This window comes from Balaenoptera ricei, chromosome 13 (assembly GCF_028023285.1).
Source record: "Balaenoptera ricei isolate mBalRic1 chromosome 13, mBalRic1.hap2, whole genome shotgun sequence".
NCBI classification, from domain to species: domain Eukaryota; kingdom Metazoa; phylum Chordata; class Mammalia; order Artiodactyla; family Balaenopteridae; genus Balaenoptera; species Balaenoptera ricei.
Window position 1 is genome coordinate 73,429,942 of NC_082651.1, and position 12,071 is coordinate 73,442,012.

Here is a 12,071-nt window from a genome sequence, read left to right on the forward strand (position 1 = left end):
CCTGGGACGTCTACAGTGCAAGTCACAGCTGTCCTGGCTTCTGGTCTCTCCCTGCTTCAGTCCTCCTACAGATTACTGTTTGGCTCCCCAAAGCACCTCCATGATCTTGTGTTTCATCTGCTCAAAAATGAGCCACGAAGGACAAAGGACAAAATCTACCTCTCCATTTGACAATTAAGGCCCTAAAAATCCTGACCAAAGTCATCTTCTCTGTCCTTATTTCCCGCTACTAGAACTCCCTACTCCAGGGGCATTTGGCCTTGACCTTTCTGTCTCAGGGTCTTTGGTCAGATCACCCTTTCACTCCAATTAAGAGAACCCACTGTTTTTCAAGGTCTAGCTCAATCCTTCAGTGAAAGCCTCCAAGATCCCCCTCTACTCTACAGGAAAATCCTATCTGTGAACTTAGCGCTCGTGGTCTGTAGCTGGGCTGTGTAATGGTTGTCTCCAATTCACCCCCTCCCCTTCTCTCTAGAAACCACTCTAAGTAGGTTTTGCCGCCACCACTGTACGCAAATGGCTCTCGTCACGACGACTAGGACAACGCTGAGTGCACAGCAGTCAGTCCCTGCTTCTCACCTGATGTCACCCAACAGCACTCCTCCTGCCCTCTCTCCATGTGGCTCCCAGGTCATAGCTCTCTCAGTTGCTTCCCGGGTGGCAGGGGTTCATTCTCTGTTCCCTCTGCCAGTCCCTCCCCACCTGCCCAGACCCCAAAGTTGGAGGGTTCCTGGGCTCAGTCCCAGGCTCCCTTTTCCTCTCTATATCCACTCACTCCTTGAGTGACCTTGTCCGGTCTCAAGGCTTAAAAACCACCTGTGGCTGACAACGTTCAAGTTTATAGATCCATCTCCCATTTCTCTCCTGAACTCCAGATCAGACAGATGCACTGTCTATTCATTATCTCCACTTAGATGTCCAATGGAGATTTCCAACTAAAAACTCCCCAAACCAAACTGACTTTACACCAGAGCTGCAACTCCATGTTTTAGTCAAAAACATTATAGTCGTCCTTGGCATCTCTCTTTCTCTCACTCCTCACATCACGTTCAAATCCTATGGATTCTACCCTTTCACTAGAATCAGAACCCAACCACTTCTCCCACCTCCACAGCTACTGCCCTGGTCCAAGCCACACTCACCTCTCACCTGCATCACTGGCCTCTCTGCTTCCACTCCTGCACGTCACATCCCATCACTCCTCTGCTCAAAACCCTCCAGAGTTTCTACCTTGCCCAATACAATTCTAAAATCACTCATGAGATCTCATGTTTTGGCACACGGCTACTTCTCTGCTTTCCTCTAGTTACCCTCCCTGCTCATGGGGTCACATCCACACAACCTCCCTGCTTCTCTTTGAACGTTCATGGCATGTTCCCACCCCCTGGGCTTTTGTCTTGCCTATACCACAGAGATTCTGCCTCTACCCCATGATTCCTGCCACTCTCCTGGGTCCCTTTATAAATGTCATCTGATCAGTGAGGCATTCCCTGATTATCAGAACATCCTGTCTCCTCTTCTGCCTAGCCCCTCCTCCCCGACCCCGGCCTCGCTATGTGTTTTCTCTGTGACCCTTATCCTCATCTTGTGCGCTATTTACTGTTTACTTATGTGCTGCCTGTCTCTCCCTACGAAACCATCAGCTGTGTGGACGGGGACTTGTTGGATTCACCCTTGTCTCCCCAGGGCCTCGAGCAGTGCTTGCATAGGGTAGGCACGAAATGAATCTTGAATAAATAAGATCAAGTTTCACCATTTGAACTGCTCAAGGCATATTACTAGGAAAACTGGTATGAAACTTGTGAAACAGGTGAAATGTAATAGATAAAGCAACTCCAATGAGAAATACATGTTTTTCCTCATTCTTCTCGTGCAGAACACTTAAGGATTTTGTTTTTTCCCTATGTGGACACCGAGGGATACAACATCACAGATGTGAACTTGTGACTTTCAATTTACACCTTAAACAAGGCCAAGGAGACTAAACTGTGAAAAGCACCCAATAAGAGATCTGAAAAGGACTCAGCCTCCTGACCTGGCAGAATATCCCATCCTTTTTAGGGGATAAATGGACATTTTTAGACGTGCCCATTAGGGCTAGTTTGCACAACAGCTAAACAAAAGGCAAATGTATGCAGAGCTCAGTGAAACTCTTCGGGTTTAACTGGCTATCCCATTTTACAAGTGCACGGTGTAGATGCCCTTCTAAGTTGCCCTGACTCCTAGCCCACTGTGCTGCACGGAGCGAGAGTCTCTAACACAATGCCGCAAGAAAACACAGAATCGAGGTGAAGATGGAGGGGCTCTTGACTTGCTCAGGACCTCTCTGGGCTCCTAGAGTGAGCCCTCCCTTTGGTCTGTGTGGTCTGGACTGCCTGTGAAGTCTGTGTGTTCAGGGCTTTAGATCTGGAACACTGCCCAAAGGCTGTCCTGCCGCGGGCTCAGGTCCCGCATTGCTGGGAACGAGGGGCAGAAAACAAAGGAGCTGTTTTGGCAGGAGACACAGACATGGAAACCAGGAGAAGGCCTGGGGGAGGATCTGGGCAGCTGTGGGGGACTTAGGTTTGAAACTGGGAGGCGGATTACTGAGCTGACATGAAGGGTGGAATGTGGGGACAGACGTAGGCATGTGATTCTGCAACAGCCAGCTGGGGGCGTGCTCTGTGGTTCGGGTCTAGGTGGGAAGAGATGGAGAGTTCACGGGAGGGCTTGGGAGACGGCTCCATGGGGTGGCCTGGGTACTACTGGAACTGATGAACTGAAGAAAGATGGGACCAGCTTCGTATTCTTTAAATGCAGCTCTTCCATTCTGGTTCTGATAGCTATTCACCTTAGAACAGCTGTTAAGTGTATTCCCTACTGTGTCCGATGATGGACCTTTTCCGCTAGGCTCGTCCAACACTGCACTAAAACTGTGCTACTCGGACACGGCAGGTGTCACTCACAGGTCTGTTACACCCATAAGGTCTGCCACTTAACGTTTAGAGAATGCAAGTCAGAAGACAGCAATACTGGCATGGAACCAAAAATCAGGCACTCACCTAGTTGGTCACAGGCTCTCAAGTTACCCGCCAGGTCTCTGTTTGGGCCACAGGAGCTAAGGGACGGGTGGGGGAGGTTCTGAGTCTGTCCTAGCTTCCTCTTCAATCAACATCACAGCTTGGAAAGTGGCAGGGCAGCGGCTTAGATACCTGGGCACATAGGGCAGCAGCTCCCTTCCACGTTGATGGGCTCGACGCAGGGCAGCGGCGGGCAGCTGACAGTCGAGCAGAGGGTCTGGCCCTGCAGGCAGTAGCAGTGTGTGCAGCTGTCAATGTCCCAGCGCTCCTCATCAGCGTAGGCCTTCCCGCTGAAGTGGCACACCACCTTCTTTGGGATTGTGTCCTCTAGTGAAAAGAACGGCACATGGTGGAGTCACTCCATGTGACAAACACAATTTCTCATCATACTTGAGACATGAAAGGGAAAAGCTCTACACAATCGCAACATGCTCTAGGATTCCCAGAATTGGGTAAAACTTCTGCCTCCCCAGTCCCTACTGTTGTTTTCCTCTGCTCAGCAGAAGCCTCTGAACTCTCATCTTGTGGCCTGAACCTGATCAAGGGCCACTAAGGCTGACACAGGTGGTAACTATAACAACCAGCTGGGAATGATACCCGTTGGCCAAGAGTCATTAGACTGTCATTGCAAAATATACAAACTTAATCATCGCATGGCTGTTGAACATAGCACATGAAGAAACTAAAACTGAAATACAGATAGGTAGGGAGACAGGATCACAGGTTTTGTTCCATGGAAAGAGAGAAAAAGTCCAGCTGAGTATACTTATAGAAACAACTGAAGAAATTCCCATCTCCAGTTAATCTGTGTAAATGATGCAGGGTAATGATAAGGAATGACAGTGGTCTGTTGCAGGCAACTGGCAGGCCTCCTGTGCTCTCCCAGAAGGGAATCAGCATTGAGAGAACCATTTCCTTCATTTTTCAGGGATGCTGGATGGATCTCCCTCTCAGTAACCAGGACATTCCTACTTCAAAAACAACCTCACTTCATTTCAATCCATTTTTTTTCCCAGCAAACTATGCTTTTTGAGAACAATATATTTTTAAGAGCTATTTTTTATGTATAAGAATTTACAGGGCTTCCCTGGTGGCGCAGTGGTTGAGAATCCGCCTGCCAATGCAGGGGACACGGGTTCGAGCCCTGGTCTGGGAAGATCCCACATGCCGTGGAGCGACTAGGCCCGTGTGCCACAACTACTGAGCCTGCGCGTCTGGAGCCTGTGCTCCGCAACAAGAGAGGCCGCGATAGTGAGAGGCCCGCGCATCGTGATGAAGAGTGGCCCCCACTTGCCGCAACTAGAGGAAGCCCTCTCACAGAAACGAAGACCCAACACAGCCATAAATAAATAAATAAAATTTAAAACAAAACAAAACAAAAAAGGGTTCATTAAAAAAAAAAAAGAATTTACAGCTTAACACATTCTGCTTGTCTTTTTTCTCCGTTCTCCCCTACCATCCTCTCATCTTCCCTCTCCCAACCTTTTCCTTGAAAGTTCCTTTCTCTTTGATTCAACACCTTCTCCTGGTTTCTGTGAACTTACTAGTGGTCACATTCCCTCTAGAGCTCAGAGCGAGGCCCAATGCCCAGCAAAGCAGCGATGGGGCCAATCAATGGAGAAACACGGGATGGGGGTGGGGCAGCCCCTCCCTGTCACCGGCCAGGCCGATAACTGGATGACCCTGCAAAGCTGGGGAAATTTTATGCTCAGATTCTATGGGCAGCTCCATTCCCCACTGGTCACTAGTAAATGAAAAACTATAAAGGCATCTGGAAGGAAAGTTCCTTAGGAAAGAAGTGGTGTCTTCTCCCTGGAAGGCACCTTGGAAGCTCTGAGAGGGGCAGTATTCACTGCCCAGGCACAAAGGACAGAACCCACAATGCCTGAGGGGCAATAAGGAACATATCTATATGCAGGGCGTCAGGACCCCAGCCTCTGCAGCCAAGTGCTTCCGGGCGGCTGGAACCACTCTGTAAAGACCTAGCATGAAGCTTCCTGTTGAGCTTTTCCAGAGAAGGGTCACAGGCAGAAATATCTGTCTTTGGAATCCACATTCTCTTCTTACCAATTACTCAAGTATATGCCCCTGACTAAATGGCACTAATAATGTCCTATGACTATAGGATTTTGTGTTTCCAAAGGTATGTCTTGGTCCACTGTGGAGTGTTATAAGTAAGCATGGAAAGGACTCTATGTCTAGTGTTAAAATGCATAATCTCTGTTTCCCAATGCATTTTCATTATTTCTCTCATTACTGTTGCTTGATGTTCAGCAAGGGATATTAAGCAATCACAGAAAGTTCTAGTTGTAAGCAGAAATTCTTTTTCAATATCTATTTAAAAATGTACTTCACTGTATTTGTGAGTGTTCCACAGAAAGGGTTCTGGTGCACTGAATGTTAACCTTAAAAACTCACTTGGAGGCTTTCACACCAAACTCGTGGTAGAAGTTTTTGCTAATCTGAAATCCTTAGAGGAGGTGACTTCATTAAGATACCCAAAATGTACATGTCAAATGGATGAGTAGAATCATGTAATGAACTTAATTCAAGTAATATACTGACCTTGAGCCAACACGTCATTGAGGACATTAGATTTGCCATCAAATCTAGAGTCTATTATGCAGAGAATTCTTTATGAAAGGAAGCATTTCTTCATAAGGCAATACTACTGATTATATTTCACATAAACCTTGTAACAGCTCACATGATGGACCAATGTCACCGCATAAAATTTGAGTAACGTATTACTGTGCAAAGACCTGGGAGAAGAGAAGGTTACATTCCCCACCCTATCTTGTCCATCACCTTCTCCTGTGCTTTTCCTCCCACAGGCATCTTGCCAGTTCTCATCTTAGAGAAGAGGAGGAAGGGAATGAGAAAGAGGCACAGAAAGGATGAGGGGGCTTCCCTGGTGGTGCAGTGGCTAAGAATCCACCTGCAAATGCAGGGGACAGGGGTTCGAGCCGTGGTCCGGGAAGATCCCATATGCAACTAAGCCCGTGCGCCACAACTACTGAGCCTGCGCTCTACAGCCCGCGAGCCACAACTGCTGAGCCCGTGTGCTGCAACTACTGAAGCCCGTGCGCCTAGAGCCCATGCTCCACAACAAAGAGAAGCCACTGCAATGAGAAGCCCACACACCGCAAAGAAGAGTAGCCCCCTCTCACCGCAACTAGAGAAAGCCCACGTGCAGCAACGAAGACCCAACACAGCCAAAAATAAATAAAATAAATAAATTTATTTAAAAAAAGGAAATAAAAATTTCCTTTGCCAGGAAAGAGGGTATATTTGGCAAATTTCCCCCAAACCACAAAAATAAAATAAAATAAAGTAAAAAAAAAAAAAAAAGGATGAGGACTTCGTAATAAAAGAAATTCAAGTCAAGGCCAAGCACTGGTCTGTATTTTCTTAAGATCTAGGCAAAAACACTTATTACATCTTAATATATTAAATCAATGCTAATATTTGTAAAGTTAAAACTATAAAATTAAGATATTAAAAATAGTAATTATGTGTTAAACATTATAAAGACATTCATTCACTTATTCTACAAACTTTTATCATCAATGGGAAAAAAGGCAGGACCAGGACCCTGACCCAGAGGACTGAGCAGAAGTGGTGGAGACAGGCTTGCGACCAGGACTCCTCACCAGGTACCATGCAGCAGCCACAGTGCTGTGAAGTCAACGTGGAGTTGGACAACACAACACGGAGGGTGAAGCAACTGTCTGCTGGGGGAACTGGGAGAGGCTTCACCCAGGATTTGATGCTTTAGTTTTACTTCGAGGGATGAATAGAAGATAAAGAAGCTGGAAGGAAGGACACTGCAAGTAGACGGTGGTGCATCCAACAGTTTGCCATGTTGGAACGACAGTGAGGGGTGTGAGGGCCACAGGCAGGATGGCTGGAGATGAAGTTGGGATCAGATCGTAAAGGGCCTTGAAGAACAATGACAGATTTAGAGCCTTCCTGCAGTGGAGGAGACGGGCCTTATCAGCTTTGTCTTCAAGAAGAGAACTCTGGAATATGACCATGTGGAAGACTAAACAGGGTTAGGAAGATGGGGACGCTGTTCACTGGGATGTGTTACAGGCCTGGATTAACGCAGAGGTGATGGAGGTGGAAAGGCAAGGCTAGGCTAGCTATTACTGAGAAAGAGTGGTCAGGATATGGACAGTGAGGGGGGCGGACGTGTGAAGGACAACCCTGTTTCTTGCAATGGGAGGTGATGCAGAGGTAATTCCAATATATGAGTCACTTTCCTGCTTTAACAGATAAACAGCTGGAGCCTGTCAAGGACCTGGTCGAGCCTTATCAAACCAGATATTCCAGCGGGTCAATCAGAGCTGCAGCAGTTGACCTTCAAACTCTTAGCCTTTCAGTGTGAACATGACCATGAAGCTGCCTCTAGGATAGAACTGATTTGGGGCTCAACAAGGTAAAAGGGAACACATTTTAGTCACCAGTGGTGAGAATGTGGGGTAACAGGCAAAACTGGCAGTATCCCTCATGTATCCTTAAAAACATTATACTTCTTTAATCCAATAATTCTATTTCTAGTCAGCTATCCCAAGGAAATAATCAGAAAAGGCCTAAAATAAGTTGTTTATGTAGATGTTCATCACAATATTATTTATAATAGCAAGAAATTGGGGAAAAAAAACCTGTGTCCAACAATAGGGGATATTTTAATGACTCAATACAATCTTAGCAGAGAATATTGTGCAGCTGTTAAAATGCATCATGTGTAGTATAAGCTCAACCACGTAAAGAGGAAAATTTAAAACTGTCTGGAAAGAAACGAAAATGTTAACAGTAACTGTTAGAATCAAGGGTGAATTTTTCTCTTTAACTTTTCTTTTGCAATGAATATGAGTTACTCTTGATAAGGCAACAATATTAAAATGATTATTTCAAACAGATATGTGCATGCATTATCAACCTCCCCTCCCATCCCCAACACACACACACACACACACACACACACACACACACACACAAATACACAATGAAGAGAAAAGCTTAGTCTGAGCCTGGTTCTAAAGAACCTGGTAATGTGCTTTCTGAACGCTACTGACCCACTCTGAAGAATTTCAATGGTCTGCAAGAAAATTAAACCACAGAAGACATGCCAGAGAGCAAATGCTGAGCTACAGCATAACGTAGTGTCTATGCAACTGCTCATCAAGTAATTGTATGAGATCACTGTCCCAAGGAGTATTTATAAAATGATAAAAGAGGGAGAGTAACTACTCTGGATCTCTTGGAGGCAGTAGGTTGAACCAAGAACTTCGACGACATATTCGATGAAACTGAAGTTTCTCATTCGATTTTGTTACAAAAATAAATCTTTTTCTGAATTCAATGAAGATTAAGAGTTCAATCGAGTGCAGCAATATGACAAAGAAACGGTGAAACCCATTCAATGGGAGCCGCACAGGGATGCTGCAGCAGGCTCTGCACACAGCTGCGGAGCTGGAGTCTGATCAGTGGGGCCCCGGGAGATGCAGGGGCCACAACGAAGCTCTTCCCCTCCAGGGAGGGGCTGACCGCCATGGACCCAACTTCCAGGTGCTTCTACCAAGTTAGCTCTATTCCATTCAAGCTCTCCTCATCAGATTACCGTGGAAACATCTCACCTTCAATTTCACTTCATTTTCAACGGAATTAACTCTGACTTGAGATCAGGAAGCTATCTTATCAGGTTTAAACAACTGGGGGTGGGGGAGGGGTGGGTAGAGCACAGAGGCCGATGCCAATCAATCGCTGGTTGAAAGCAGGGGCCGAAAGAATGAGTCTCTCGCTGGAGGTGGCAGAGAGTGCAAAAGGGACCAGTGGCCCCAAAAAGACCTTGTAAAGGGACCTGATTATAGGAATGAGGTATCTCAAGGTCTGCCCAGAAGTCTAAAACCAGTGTTTAGGCTCGTGTGCAGAGCTCAGCTGGACCACAGCAAGATCTAAGACCTGCATGATCAGCACTCTCACAGCTGATCTCCTTACAGACGGGAGGTCGGAGGACGCAGGTGGTAGAGGCAAGAGGGACGGTCCTGAAAGAAGGATCTAGGGCCAAGCACTGAAGAAGAGAACTAGCATCTGCTGAGCATCCGTGGTACCCAGGCACTGTGATCAAAAGCCTCCCATGGTTCAGCCTCATGGCAACTCTCTGAGGTAGGGCTGTCTATCCTACTCTTGGGGAAAATCAGGTTCAGCGAGGGGAAGGAACCTGATGTAACCAAGCCAGTAGGCGGTGGAGCCGGCATCTCCTCCTGGCTCCATCTGACTGCAAAGCCCCCATTCTTTGCCTTGAGCTCTACCTAACAGCTCCCCTTCTTACCCTCCCAGGAACACACAGAGCCCCCTTCAGGTGGCCTCAATTGTGCCTGGGCCTCTCTGGAACAGTGGACAACTTTTTGGCTATCCAGCTTTTTCAGGTGGAGGCCAAGCTGGATCCAATGTGTGACCAGGGTTGAGCCACGGTTAGCACTGGACGTTTTATGTCAGGGCCAGCTGGCTTGAGGACGTGGACTTCAATCCATGACAAGCCCCATTTCAGAGTCGGCAACAGTTTTCGTGATATCTCCACATCTGATCAGTCTGAGTCGCAATATCAATATATTTCGCAACAGTAAAGTTTGTTTCTTCAAACATGCTTTAAAACAAAGCCCCATTTAAGACATGGGTTGGTCACCACTCTGTGGAATTTTCATGTGAAATAAATGAGGACTCCTTTTTGTAAAAGCCTTGACTAATTTTTTCTGAGGTGGCTGCTATGTGGCCCAGATTAGACTAGATTAGATTTTATTACTTAGGTTCTAGTTAATGAGGCTTTATAGAGACATCTTTTCTTTTGACCAAATTTCATCTGAAAAGCCAGTGATCTAAACAGAGGCCTGAAAGTATGTTGTGAATTTCAGTTGACTGATGGATCCCGGTGCCCCTATTTCTTTTTTTTTTTTACTGAAGTATAATTGATTTACAATGTTGTGTCAATCTCTGCTGTACAGCCAAGCGACTCAGTTATACACATTTTTTTAAAAATTTATTTTATTTATTTATTTTTGGCTGTGTTGGGTCTTCGTTGTGGTGCATGGGCTTCTCATTGCAGTGGCTTCTCTTGTTGCGGAGCATGGGCTCTTGGCGCGTGGGCTCCAGTAGTTGTGGCACGCAGGCTCAGTAGTTGTGGCTCGCGGGCTCTAGAGCACAGGCTCCGTAGTTGTGGCACACGGGCTTAGTTGCTCCGCAGCATGTGGGATCTTCCCGGACTAGGGCTCGAACCTGTGTCCCCTGCATTGGCAGGCGGATTCTTAACTCCTGGGCCACCAGGGAAGTCCCTATACATCCTTTTTTAATATTCTTTTCTGTTATGCTGTATCACAGGATATTGGATATAGTTCCCTGTGCTATACATTAGGACCTTGTTGTTTATCCATTCTAAATATGATAGTTTGCATCTACCAACCCCAAACTCCCAGTCCATCCCTCTCCCTCCCCCTGCCCCCCTTGGCAACTACAAGTCTGATCTCTATGTCTGTGGGTCTGTTTCTGTTTTGTAGATAGGTTCATTTGTGCCATATTTTAGATTCCACATATAAGTGAGATCATATGATATTTATGTTTCTCTGACTTCACTTAGTATGATAATCTCTAGTTGCATCCATGTTGCTGCAAATGCCGGTGCCCCTATTTCTTACACGCTCATTTCTTTTCCTGGATGGACCACTTCCTCCCATGGCACATTTGGGTCAATCTGACAAAGCTCTGTCAGAAAATTTTAGAAATGACTTGGTTTACAGGGAGACATGGTGGCTAATCTACCCAATTTGCGGTTCTAAATAATAAACTAATGAAGTCATTGTAGTTTTGGGGGGAAAACAGCATAGTCTAATTGAAAGTCCATATAAAAGCATTTTAAGCTTTAAGGCTGAAGAGGGATGCAGAAATAGAGATGTGGGAACTGTCCAACTAAAAGTAACCTAAACAGTTTCTATTTGGTTATCGAGTGGGCTGTCCATTTCATTCTGACTGTGGTATTCATCACTCCAACTGGTTGCTTATGCTGACAGTGACATTAGGTTTATTCTTCAATACCTAATGATAATCATAACTTCCACTTACTGACTGCCTACTATGTACTGGGCATGGTGCTAACCAAGCATTTTTTTTTTCTTCTTTTGGCTGTGCCACATGGCTTGTGAGATCCTAGTTCCCCGACCAGGGATTGAATCCGGACCCTCGGCAGTGAGAGCAGAGTCTTAACCACTGGACCACCCTAACCAAGCAATTTTCACAAGTCAATTCCACATGCTCTCCACAGGCCAATGGAACAGGGTGTTATTTGAATTCCACAGAAAACCAAGGCACAGGGAGAATAAGTAACTTGCCCAAAACGCATGGCTAGGAAGTGGCAGGGCCAGGATGGAAACCACACACACCTCCACAGTCCCCGCACATTGTCTGCCTGCCTCGTCCCCAGCGGGATAACCTGAGAGCTCCATGTTCCTGGGCAAGGATCTGGGCCACACAAACAAAAGTGGTTACTGCTCACTAACTCTGGAGAATGGGCGCTTAGACTTCCTACCCCTTACATTTGTTGGGGCTCAAGGTCTTTGCCTTCAAAGGTAGATTACCCTTCAACCGACTGCATGAGACATCTGCACAATCCTATCAAGGAATGGAGATACAGTGGTTATTGAGGACTTGTGGTTCTTCTCAGGCAGATTTCTATTTAACACTCCTCTCTCTCTCAAGGAAGAGGATTCTAGAAGAATGTTCCAAGGAAAACATGAGGTATGACACTAATATAATAAGGTTTATTTTTAAAACAAACACATCAGGAGTTACATACCCAAACACATGTGATCCCTTTCTACGTAGTCATTGTTGAGGGCTATAAACGTACTCCGGTGATATTGCCCCTGCTTCATACAGCTTTGGAATTTTCCTTTTGCAATGACATCCAGAGCCAAATTTTGAAACAGGCAAGGAAGACGATCACTATTTTATGGCCAT

General features: G+C 46.1%; 1 protein-coding gene across 1 annotated transcript in view; it reads right to left on the reverse strand.

The window, feature by feature from the left end:
* Positions 1 to 12,071, reverse strand: part of CRIM1 (cysteine rich transmembrane BMP regulator 1) — a 205,158-nt gene that overhangs the window by 10,895 nt on the left and 182,192 nt on the right. The window contains exon 14 of the mRNA XM_059943606.1: positions 3,192 to 3,386. Coding sequence (XP_059799589.1) covers positions 3,192 to 3,386 — 195 coding nt within the window. The remainder of the gene's footprint in view (positions 1 to 3,191; positions 3,387 to 12,071) is intronic.